General features: G+C 38.7%; 1 protein-coding gene across 2 annotated transcripts in view; it reads right to left on the bottom strand.

Moving 5' to 3' along the window:
• LOC123774767 (sortilin-related receptor) overlaps window positions 1-6,995 on the bottom strand; it is a 58,818-nt gene extending 51,823 nt beyond the window's left edge. The window contains exons 1-2 of one of the 2 annotated variants that reach the window (XM_045769352.2): window positions 6,561-6,995; window positions 74-307 (exon numbers count right to left, since the gene is read on the bottom strand). In XM_045769352.2, the coding sequence (XP_045625308.2) occupies window positions 74-307; window positions 6,561-6,833 (507 nt within the window). In that variant the 5' untranslated portion in view covers window positions 6,834-6,995. The remainder of the gene's footprint in view (window positions 1-73; window positions 308-6,560) is intronic. The other variant, XM_045769353.2, reaches the window with a different exon arrangement.
• Window positions 6,996-12,625: the final 5,630 nt, after the last annotated feature.

Below are 12,625 nucleotides of genomic sequence, written 5' to 3'. Positions count from 1 at the left end.
TTAAAAACTGAATATAATCACTAATACTGTAATTTCTAAAACTGTGCAAGTACAGTACGCAGAAATTTCATACCCTGGATGTGTATTTGTCATTTTTGTAAAATTTGTTGATAGTAGCTGGTTTTCCACCAGATGTAATGAATTTGCTCGTTTCATTCTTGAAGGAACTTCCATAATCATACGAGATAAAAACATTGGAGACCGAGGTCTTGTTTTGAACAGCATCTCGCGTAACACACACGACCACATCACTTCCTTCTCCAGCCCAGTCTATCATCACCTGATGGTGACTGTCATTCAGAGCAAACTGAAAACATAAGATTACATTATACGACAGTTAACAGAAACAATGAAATGTCATTAATCATCCAAGTCAAGGTTTTGAAATTGAATTTAAAGTAAAACATTATTTCAGACATCATGTTTAAGAATCAAAATAAATACAATCACATGAACTATACATTAATAAAATTTCATACTTTAGGTACTATATAGTACTTTAGTGATGCATTCAACAGAATGCGTTTGGAAAATATCCTTGTGATATTCCAGTATTATCAAAACCAACACTCTGTCAAATAACCTTAAACAAATATTGTTCACAGTGAAAAGATATATATATATATATATATATATATATATATATATATATATATATATATATATAAATATAAAAATGAGCTGTACAGATACAAAAGCTAAAAAACTGGGTTTATACAAGACCTGCCTTGCATAGCCAATACTAGCATAACTGTACTTGTGGGGTATTGGCTTCAGCTCCTGGGTCTCACCATTCTTCTAATGTAATAATTCTCAATTCCTTAGTTTCTTGTTATTTCTGCATTTAATGTAATGTACAGTACTTATTTTCAGCTATTTGGCACCATCCCCATCTCTAGTGATGCATTAGACATCAATGCAAGTGTTTTGTTTTTACAGTACAGTATTTTAGAAGCTTCATTTAGGATCCACGATGAGATCCTGTGAGATCCCACAGCTTTTATCTTATCAAGTTCTGTTACCTACTGTCTGGTTTCCTGTCATTACAACCCCTGCATTGTAATCCATGCACTTGTTCCTATTTAGTACTTATTTAGTTTACTTATTCTGTTTAGTAGGGGCCTGACAGCTGAGTGGACAGCGCTTCAGATTCGTAGTCCTGAGGTCCCGGGTTTGATCCCCGGTGGAGGCCGAAACAAATGGGCAGTTTCTTTCGCCCTGATGCTCCTGTTCACCTAGCAGTAAATAGGTACCTGGTAGTTAGACAATTGCTACAGGCTGCTTCCTGGGGATGTGTAACAAAAAAGGAGGCCTGGTCGAGGACCGGGAGATATATATATATATATATATATATATACATATATATATATATATATGTATATATATATATATATATATATATATATATATATATGTATATATATATATATATATATATATATATATATATGTATATATATATATATATATATATATGTATATATATATATATATATATATATGTATATATATATATATATATATGTATATATATATATATATATATATATATATATATATATATATATATATATATATATATATATATATATATATATATATATATATATATATATATATATAGATAGATAGATATACTGTATAGATATATAGATATAATGTGGGTGTAGGTTATAAATACATTGTGTATGAATATTTATACACATTTGTACATGCCTATATTTTGAAAGTTATACCTAATGAACCCAATCTTTGGCACATCAGTACAACTTATTACAATGAAAAACTATATAAATAAAGCACGACACACTGAAAATAAATTGACAGTTATTTCTGTGTGGCACCTCGCCTGAAAAAATGCAACTTCTCCGACCCACTACACCTAAACCACAAGAGATAAGAGACTTTTTTATCTGGAGTTTTTTTTCCTTTCCGGATGCTAATTAACAATGTCAAAAGAACAAATAATTTTTCAGAGCAATTTATTTTATGAGCACCAGAGCATTGCATGATGAAATCGCTTGAGCAGCCAAAGGGCTAGTCTGATCTCGGGCACTACGTCATGGAACTTAGTTTTAGAGCAGTATATGCTACAAGGTCTTTATTTGTTATTAACTCTTAGGCGGCGATTATTGCCTATTGACAATCCTTAAGTTGCACATATTGGGGGCTCGGAAGAGAACAAAATTCAAATTATGTAAAAATTACTTAAAAATGTTAAACAAATCTCCAACTTAATGGTTCAGTGTTGTGAAACTTTCATGAAAATATTTTCAGAAATTGATTTTAGACGAATTTGTAAAAAATAAGAACGTTTTGTTGATAAGGAGAACAGCTCCTATTAACTGGAACTGATGGATATAGCAGTAATAAAGAGATGCAAGCACCTGTCCAACGCACAAAAGAAGAAGAATAATAGTAAGAAGTATCCACAAAGTGGATATGCAGCTGGTGCCTTTATACCACTGTGAGTAATATATAATAATAAATAATAATGAATAAGTATGTTATGCTCTATTTTGTTATACATCATAAATACACTGTGCAATGTTATCATCAGTTACTTTCATCAATGTCCAAAAAATATGCCATATTGACAAAAAAAAATTTACAGTAAACTATACTAGAAACCTATATTCTATTCTAAATATATGAAAAATGAAGATCAAATGTTATTCTGAGAGCGTAATAACAACAAATGAACAATTGGTGACATTTTATATTTTTGCAGCCGATTTAAAAAATCTGAAGTTTTCAACATTCAATTATATAATTTTATATATTATCTTGTTTTTCAAGTTACGTTGGTATCATTTAGACAAAGTTGGAGCATTTGTCTAGTAGATTATGCACAAAACATTTGAAAGAGTTTCAGCAAATTTTAAAAACTTGGCTAAATATCCCACTTCATACGACGTTTTGCACAGCTTAAGGGATAAGGTTTAAGGTAATGCTGTTACGGACCCGAGCCCAGCGTCCGAGCACGGAGCAGTGACGACCACGCCATCTGTGGGTCAGCTCCCGAAACCCCCTCCAAATGGACGACGCCATCTAGTGAGGACGAGATATACTGGCCACAAGGGCTAGTTTCCCGTCCTGATCAGCTCATAACACAGCCGCTGCCGACCTCTGGTGAGGTGACGCTTAGACAGCAACGCCATCTATGGAGTGGATAGATGGGCGTTTGTGTCTAAGCCTGTAAGTGAGGTGCCCTAGTGTGTAACTAGTACTGATGACGTGTCTGATTACAGAGTCAACCTGGGACTGCTGTAATGGAAGTTGGATCAGTCTACCCAAGGCAGCCGTAGAATCTCCAAGTGTTAGCTGCAGAAGTTGAGTCACCCCCCGGATGAACACTGTTGTGTTAGCCTGCCTGTGACGTGGCAGTTGAGGATTTGTCGTACCCGGGGCTGACTAGTGGAGAAGACTAACCACTGGGGTGTTGTGGTGAGGGGAGTGATCTGTGAAGTCACACGAGGCTCCTGCCTAGGGCTCGCAACCCTAGTATCGGTCGTGGAGTGGCCTAAGCTGCGGAACTGATTGGAACCTGCCAGCTACAGGCTGGATTTGTGGTTGAAGGCCTCCACGACGGTGCCCCCAGTGGAACTGTGATTTGGCTGGCCTGTGGCCAGGGTAGACTCGAGAGAATCGAAGGATTCATCGTGAGGCCACAAGAGGACCAAGAGCTAAGCATTGTTGAGCACCGTGGAACACTCCGCGTCTTCAGAGGAAGACCAGATTGTATATAATAGTGTTTATACCTCCCCCGTATGATAAGATATATATTATTTATGGTGGCGGTGATAATTATATATTTAAGTTTTTGCCTTTGTCTCCCTTCCCCTTTAATTTACTTGCGTTACGGAACACACCCCTTGAAAGCCACTACTAACTTGGGGCCGGATACCTAAACTCTATTAACATCAGAGAAAGAACCCAGTTGCGACCCAAGAGGGCCGTAACAAATGCAATTACCATTAAACTATTTAAACAATTATTGTTTGGGTAAATCCACAAGGGCCGTGACGAGTGTTCGAACCTACGTCCGAGAGGATCCCTCGGACACAGGATCCAAGTAAGGATCTGCAGGATTCAAGTAAGGTCAGTAGAACTTCTGGTTGCAATTCTCTTAACCATGTCAAAGGTCAGTCGATTAAGGCAGCGTCTGGGATCCTCTCGGACGTAGGTTTGAACCCTCGTCACGGCCCTTGTGGATTTGTTCATTCGATGCATCACGCTATTGTGATTTCTGTGTGTAATTATTGTCTGGGTTTTTAGATGCATGATGCAAATACTGTACGGATATAATAGGTCTATGTAGATGTGATAGAGTTTACCTTGACCTTTGAAAAAATCCTGCTACCATTTCATGGTTACGAATGCAGTTATCGTCATGAATGTTACTAAGGGGAATGCAGCCATTGTCATATGACTACCAGTATTTAAACAATTATTGTCTGGGTTTTACATGTGTGATGCAAATATGGATATAATAGCTCTGTGGAGGTAAATAAAGAAAAACAAGTGATAAAACAATCGGTGAAATATCAGAGGATATAACAGCAAGTGTCAGCAAAGTCGAACACCAGGCATTGACAAGTGCTAGAGACAGCCTTGCAAAGTGTCTCCACCCAGCAAATTGATAAATAATTGCCCGTCACGTTTTTCTCAAATTTTGCCTACAAATTAATAATTCTGCAAGGAAAAATATATTTTTCATTTTTTGTGCAGACAGATATGACCAATTCTCCATAGCTGCTGTCCAAGGGTTAATAATAATGTTATTATTAGTCTGCACTTCAAAATGTACAAGATAATATCAGGATGACTTGCCCCTTACAGTTACCCCAAGCTATTGTGGCCAATATTAAGTCTATGTTCGCTAACATGACTACCTTTACCGTGTACTACCAGTTTGGGGTCTCAGAGGTACAGTCGGGTTCGTTCTAGACACACAATCGAGAATTCTGGGTTCACATCCCGGGCGGGACAAAATGGTTTGCCATATTTCCTTTCATCTAATACCTCTGTTTACCTAGCAGTAAGTAGGTACTCAGACGATAGTCAGAATGTTGTAGGGTTGCATCAGTAATAAATCAGTATTGGGGGAGGGTCAGTAATTCAACCTTGGGTGGGGAGGGGGACCTCGATATAAGCCTAGAGTGTATGAATACACTCTAGCTTCCTGTCTGCCGACACAATGAATTATTATTATTTAATTATTAAAAACTCTGATAAATTCTATTAGTAGTGGGGTAATAGAGTAACATCCTGAAATCTTTAAGGATCATCTTGGCATACATAGAATGCTTTTCTTTTATTACTGAACTCTCTAGCACTAGCAGAAACATCCTATGGGTGTTGACGAGTAACAATAACATGGCGGAAAAGTGTTGACCAAACCACACACAAGAAATTGCAGAGACAACGATATTTTGGTCTGTCCGGTACCATTATCGACTTCATAATGGTCCAGGACGGACCGAGACGTCATCGTCTCTTCAATTTCTAATGTGTTGTTTGGTCAACGTCCTACGAATGCAGAGACTTTTGGTAAAAAACTGATTATCATATGTTTAGAATTATGGAGAATATGCAGAGAATCTGGTGCTTGCCATAACAAATCTGGTCCATTACAACACATAGGAAAGGGCAAAAAATATTACTTATATTTTGCAATTGTAGGCAAGGTGAAGATTAAAGTGCTCAAATAAATGCATTTTCAAAGTACACAGTTCTGTACTGGCATGCATCCAAATAGTACAGTACAATATCAACATGAATGACACATTAAAAAATCTTTAGTTAGGCAATGTGGATTAATGATGCTTGAGATGGGTAACATTGTTGCCAAGCCATTAATATGCCTTGGGCCCAATACAGATTGATAATTTCTTGAACCCTCATTCATTGCACACTATCAGGTATCAAGTGTCGTTTACCATTAACAAGAACTGGGAGTATTACTCATGACAGCTTCCTAAATCCAAGATATCTTGAGGTTATCTTGAGATGATTTCAGGGCTTAGCTTCCCCGCGGCCCAGTCCTCAACCAGGCCTCCTTTTTGTTACACACCCCCAAAGAAGCAGCCCGTAGCAGCTGTCTAACTCCCAGGTACCTATTTACTGCTAGGTAACATTGGGCATAAGGGTGAAAGACACATTTTGCCCCTTTGTCTCCGCCTCCACCGGGGATCGAACCCGGAACCTCAGGACTACGAATCCAAAGCGCTGCCCACCCAGCTGTCAGGCGCCACGGATTGTTTCAAGCAAACAAAGATGAGCAGAAATAAGTGACGGGGGAGGATGCAGTCACGAGATGTTAAACCCGAGAATATTCACTCGAATTGAAACATTACTTTTCCCCCCAACCTTCTTGAAAACTTTAACAACATTAACTTATTAACAAACATTCTGATCTTCAATGAAAAACCAAGATCCAATGTGAACCTTTTTCGGTACTACTGGTCTGAAGAGATGTTCCGTGGCTATATAACAAAGACATAACAGCAAAATGTCAAGATAATGTATAATGAACCGTGAATATTGTGTGAACATACTGCTTCGACCTGTGGCAGAAGAGGGGGGTTCTCTACGCTACGTCTGGCCCTGTGTGGGCCAGGGTGGCCCTGGTGTGGCCCAGCGGTGCCCTGGTGTGGCCCAGTAGTGTCCTGGTGTGGCCCAGCAGCAGCAGTGACAGTTATGGGGCCGGACCTCTTGTCTCTGGCCACGGTGATGAAGGTAGCGGGCGAGCCATGCCTCTCACACACACACACTTCAAGCACCACCACCACCAGCAGGAAGAAGGCTGCCCTGAGACGCAGAGCAGCCATGTTTGTTGTTGCTGGGACGCTCAGTGAATGAGTGAGTGAGTGAGTGCGTCGGTGATGAGTGCCTGCACCGCCACTCACACACACTTGTGAGGGCCCTACGCTGCTTCCCGTGACACTGACTCACCACCTCCACCACCTTCCACTACACTACGTATTCAACTTGCTATATAGCTTCCCTTAACTACCCGAGGCGACATAACTACCTGTATGTATAATGGGGTGGTTAGTGGAATTACTAGTGGTTGGAGATTATAGGGGTGTGAGAAAGGGGTATGAGGTGGTTGTTATATGGGGTTGGAACGGCAGAGATTGCGCAATTTGTAATTATTCCAGGTTTACTGACAGTTTTCTTTAACTATATGTATACACCACCGCCCACGGGATGGGTATGGGGTGCATAATAAAGAAATTGACTATATATGTATATATGTATATATGTATATATATATATATATATATATATATATATATATATATATATATATATATATATATATATATATATATATATATATATATATATATATATATATATATATATATATATATGGGGGGATACATAAGGGATAAACATAGAGGCTGCAGAAGGCTTATTGGCCCATACGAGGCATCTCCTATCCAAACACAAAGATTAATCCAGTGTAATTGGCCTGTTATGTTGGACATTGTCTTCTGTGTTGGCATCGATATGTTCTTGTCTTGTCCTTACTCTCATGGTGGGTAGAGTAAATAGTTCCGTGATTTGGGTGTTCATGGTAGGTCGCTCTATTCTTATGTGAATTGCCTCAAGAATTTGTAATCTTCTTGAATCTTGGGTTTTGTCTATTATGCAAGTATTCTTGTTCAACATTTCTCTTGTTAGAGTAATGTCATGGGCTTGTCTCATGTGATTCCTAGGGGCACCAGATTGAAGATGGCATGTCAAACGCCTCGTCAGCTTGGTCGACGTCATACCTATGTACTTACATTGAAGGTTACATCCTTCGTGGGGGCAAGTGTACATGTATACAACGCTTGACTGCTGTAGAGGGTTCTCCGTCGGCTTCGGGCTGTTTTTGATAAGGAGTTCGGAAGTCTTCTTGGTTTTGTAGAATATTATCAGGTTTATGTTTTGGTTAGGAGTAGTGCTTTTTACTCCTTTACGGATTATTTACTCCTTTATATATATATATATATATATATATATATATATATATATATATATATATATATATATATATATATATATATATATATATATTCCGTTCCTGTTGCAGGGTCATTCGGTCCAGCTTTGCGTTGGCCCGGGGTCTGCAATCAATAACCAGCTAATATGTGTATATATACACACACACACACACACACATATATATATATATATATATATATATATATATATATATATATATATATATATATATATATATATATATATATATATATATATATATATATATATATATATTGATCTCAAAATGTTCTTTTTAACTAAAACCAGTTACAGCTAGGAACTGAAGGGAAAAAGCGTGAATAAACTACAAAAAATCAAATACATTTTATATCTTCATTATAGTCAATACGTACGACATACTTGTGCTAGCTTAATATTAATTGTGTCACGTACAAGTCCTGTACGGCGCGGGTTCAGACCAAGAACGTGCTTGTTTGCTACCTCGATCACTTACATTATTATACATCCAATACCACTCCTAAAGATTTGTGGTGGGAAGATAAAGATGCGCCCCATGCCCATCATGTGAGTGGTGGCGGGAAAGTTAAAGATAATAATTCAGAGTGTCGGGGGATAGGCAGCCATTGTATATACATGTTAGGCTTATATCAAGATCCCCTCCCCGGTAAGATCGAACTACTGACCCTTCCCAGGATGCAACCCCACAACAATTTAGCTGACTGAATCCTAGGTGCCCATTTACTACTAGGTGAACAGGGGCATCACAACCTATTCTCCTTTTTTTCAGGGATATTCCTGCGCGGGCCCTAAGCCTCTGGCTGGCCCAGTAAGTGTTGCTTGTTTCTGTTTTACTTAGGTGGAGTGTGAGTATTTATGACTCGTATGATCGCTTCAGTAAGATTTTGTCCCATGTGTTGAACAACTTCTTCTGCTCTGTTGAATTTAGGTTGAAATCTTATTGGGTTTGTAACTGTGCACTGTGTTAGATAATGTTCCAGCGGTCTGTCAGGCTGCACAGTGCTGACACTTTCTATCATCTTCTGGTACCCATGCACATGGGTATCCAAGCCTGATGTGAAGTAAGTATACTTCTGTTGTTCTACTGCCCCCTTTCATCAAAATAAGTGATTCGTAGTTGGTTGAATTCTTGTACCAACCTGCAGATCCTGATGTTGCAACTGCTGTGTTGTGGTCACTGTACATCATCTGCATTGCTCTATTTCTAATTACTTTTTTAATCTGTGATAGACTCTGGTATATAAATGTCTATATTTCTTTGTTTAGTTGCAAGTTTTGCAGCTTCGTCTGCAATGTCATTTCCTATTATTCCCACATGACTTGGCACACAGTTGATAAGTACCCGATGGCCTTGACGTTTGAGTGTTTGAATTAATGATATGACATTTGTCATCAGATGGATGTTGTCATGTATGTGTTCTTGTTGCAAGGTTTCAATGTCAGTTCTCGAATCTGTATGTATGATAACATGTTGTTGGTGTTCAGCAAGAGCATGTTCCAAAGCCTTTTGAATGGCTAACATCTCTGTTTGCAAAGTTTAACATCCGTTTGAGAGTCTCCAACTATTTAGAGTTTCCTGCCTTAACTGCAGCTCCTGTTTCTTGTCCCTGCTGGATCCATCTTGTCCACTTATTCATCTGTGAAGTATGTGAAGCTGTCAGATGCTAAGTTTGCTTCTATTTGCATCTGTGCAATATTACGTAGCAGATGAGGATTAGTCTGGTTCTTTTTTCCCTCAAGAACCATAATCATAAAATCTGCTGGCAGCGATTTCCAAGGGGCTTGTATAACAAAGTCTGTGTGTATTTCGTCGACACCCCTCTCAGTGACTGTATTTGTTGTATCGAATGTATTGATGGTGTTTATTGCACAATGGGTCCATCTGTTGCTATTGGAGGCTCTTCTGTCCCGAGTTAGTGCTCCAGTGATTATATCTTTAAGTGAACTGATTCTAGGTTAGTTTAGTTTGTCTTTGCAAGAGAAGTAGACAATCTTTTTCCGGTTTATCCAAATTCAATAGTACCTATTTCTACTTTCTAATTGCGTTGTACGTTGGTATATGTACTATGGTTATCATTGTTACTATAACTTTGATGGTGATAGGAAACGCGGCCAACCATTTTCACTGCAAACAAGCATGAAAATCTCGTTGAAACGAGATTTTCTCGTTTTTCTGATCTCTTTGAAACTGAACAACGTGGAGGATGTCGATCCAGACAACTTCTTCAAAAGGTCGGATGTGACACAAACAAGGAGCAATGGTTGCAAGCTCAACAAGTACCAAAATTGCAAGTTTACTGTCCTCGTCGAGGCCACTAGTGTGTTAGAGGCCCTTAGGTAATTTCAGGTAAATATGCAGGCGATGAGTCACAATAACGTGGCTAAAGTATGCTGACCAGACCACACACTAGAAGGTGAAGGGACGACGACGTTTCGGTCCGTCCTGGACCATTCTCAAGTCGATTGTCAGGTAAATATAATATGGATGTAGCACACTGCTGTGTACTTGTCCATGTTTGTTAATAATAATAAAAAGTTAGTAGAGAACATGGTGGCAGTGTTAGGAATAAAATCTTTGTTTTTAATCACATTCGCTGTGATAAAAGTTTCACCGGTTGTCCCTTATCACACCCAGGACGGACGTCGTCGCCTGCTGGAGGTCATCTCAATCTTGCCTCGCATTTTAAACAGTTAATATTAAAGATGGCTTCTGGAATAGTAATTCTCTGCTATAGTAATTGTTATCTAGCCCAATTTTGAATATATATTTTATAAGACGAATAAAATAACATTTAATTTTTGTTTCAAATTTGATTATCAGCACATTTAAATTTTTCAGTGATACATGCTACATAAAAATACTTCGGAATATCTAATATATATATATATATATATATATATATATATATATATATATATATATATATATATATATATATATATATACCTAGTAACCACATTTGTTGATTGAAATCAAAGCAAATCGTTAGCCTATAGTCAATAACCATAAAGGTAATAGTACATGTGCTGGCACCAGCCACCGCGCACGAGGACTGACACAGGTGGAATACTTGTAAATATTGCGCAGCGCCTGGTGATTCACTGACTGTAAATGGGTTGTGGCTGTGTGGTGCAGAGGGGCAAGGAGGGAGAGAAGGAGCTCAAAGGTCCAAAATCAATTTTGGGGGATAAGAAGGAAGGGAGGAAAGGGAGCTGGAATAAAAATAGATCGAAATATGGGTAAAGAGAAAATGAGGTAACTTATAATGGAGAATTAATTAGAAGCAAAGAGACAAGAGACAATACAGTAGAAAACCATTTATATATGGAAGAACTATATATGTAAACAGGTAGTCAGTCAACGTTTATGTGTTAAGTCGTTTTTTATTTTATGGCCTCGGGTAAGAGAAGCGTAGACTATCAATGCATACACCCGTGATCCCAGGTTTGATTACAGAGTAGGACGGAGACGTGTGCGTACGTTTCCTTACACCTGGTGCCGCTGTTCATCTAGCAGTAAATACAGGTACCGTGAATTAGACAACTGTTGTGGCTTGCATACTTACAATTCATTTTGTCGGGGACAGGTAACACGTATGGAATGACAAGACTTGAGAATGAACCTCATGTATAGATGTGAAACGTTGTGTAAATTGTAATAAATATAAAGATTATACGGTTAGTTTTTGTTCTTTTAGTCAATCTTGGACAAATATGACTTTCGGAGAAATCTTCTTCCATTTAAATTAAGATGCAAGAGAACTAGTTACAGGGGTAGAAGACTTAAATAAGAAAATAATTAACACGGAATATGCCGTGATATTCAATGAAATATGTAGTTTAGATTTAGAAAAGACCTGGGTAAATACTGGTTCGGTAACAGGGTTTTTGATTTGTGGAACCAATTACCGCGTAACATAATAGAAGTAGGATCCCTTGATTGTTTCAAGCGTAGGTTAGACATATGAATGAGATTGGGTGGATATAAATAGCTCGTATGGCTCTGTAGGCCTTCTGTAGTTACGTTCATTCTTATGTACTTATGTCACACAGGCTTTAATTGAAGCTCGCAAGAGATATAGCCTATCTCCGTGTGCCGCATGTGACATCAGCAGAAATATTGAATCCCTATGACGCATCTCGCTACAAATGGTATTATAAAAAATTGCTAGGTGAGGCTTTATAGGTTGCTGTAACTAGGGGAGACCTTAATAAGCCTAACAGGGTACCTGTTAGGCTGTTCTCGACAACAATAAATAGTTAATGTAAGACTGATTATGCGCGGTGTCAGATTTTGGCCCCACCATATACACCCCTAGCTCCTGTTGTCCTCCAACAGCCCTCACCTGCTCCATCCTTTTGTCCTCCAACAGCCCTCACCCGCTCCATCCTGTTGTCCTCCAACAGCCCTCACCCGCTCCATCCTGTTGTCCTCCAACAGCCCTCACCCGCTCCATCCTGTTGTCCTCCAACAGCCCTCACCCGCTCCATCCTGTTGTCCTCCAACAGCCCTCACCCGCTCCATCCTGTTGTCCTCCAACAGCCCTCACCTGCTCCATCCTGTTGTCCTCCAACAGCCCTCACCCAGTCCATTCAGTTGCCA

The sequence above is a fragment of the Procambarus clarkii genome, chromosome 68 (assembly GCF_040958095.1).
Source record: "Procambarus clarkii isolate CNS0578487 chromosome 68, FALCON_Pclarkii_2.0, whole genome shotgun sequence".
Taxonomy (NCBI): domain Eukaryota; kingdom Metazoa; phylum Arthropoda; class Malacostraca; order Decapoda; family Cambaridae; genus Procambarus; species Procambarus clarkii.
The sequence above is the reverse complement of the archived record's forward strand: the minus strand, read 5'-3'. Positions and strand labels throughout refer to the sequence as shown.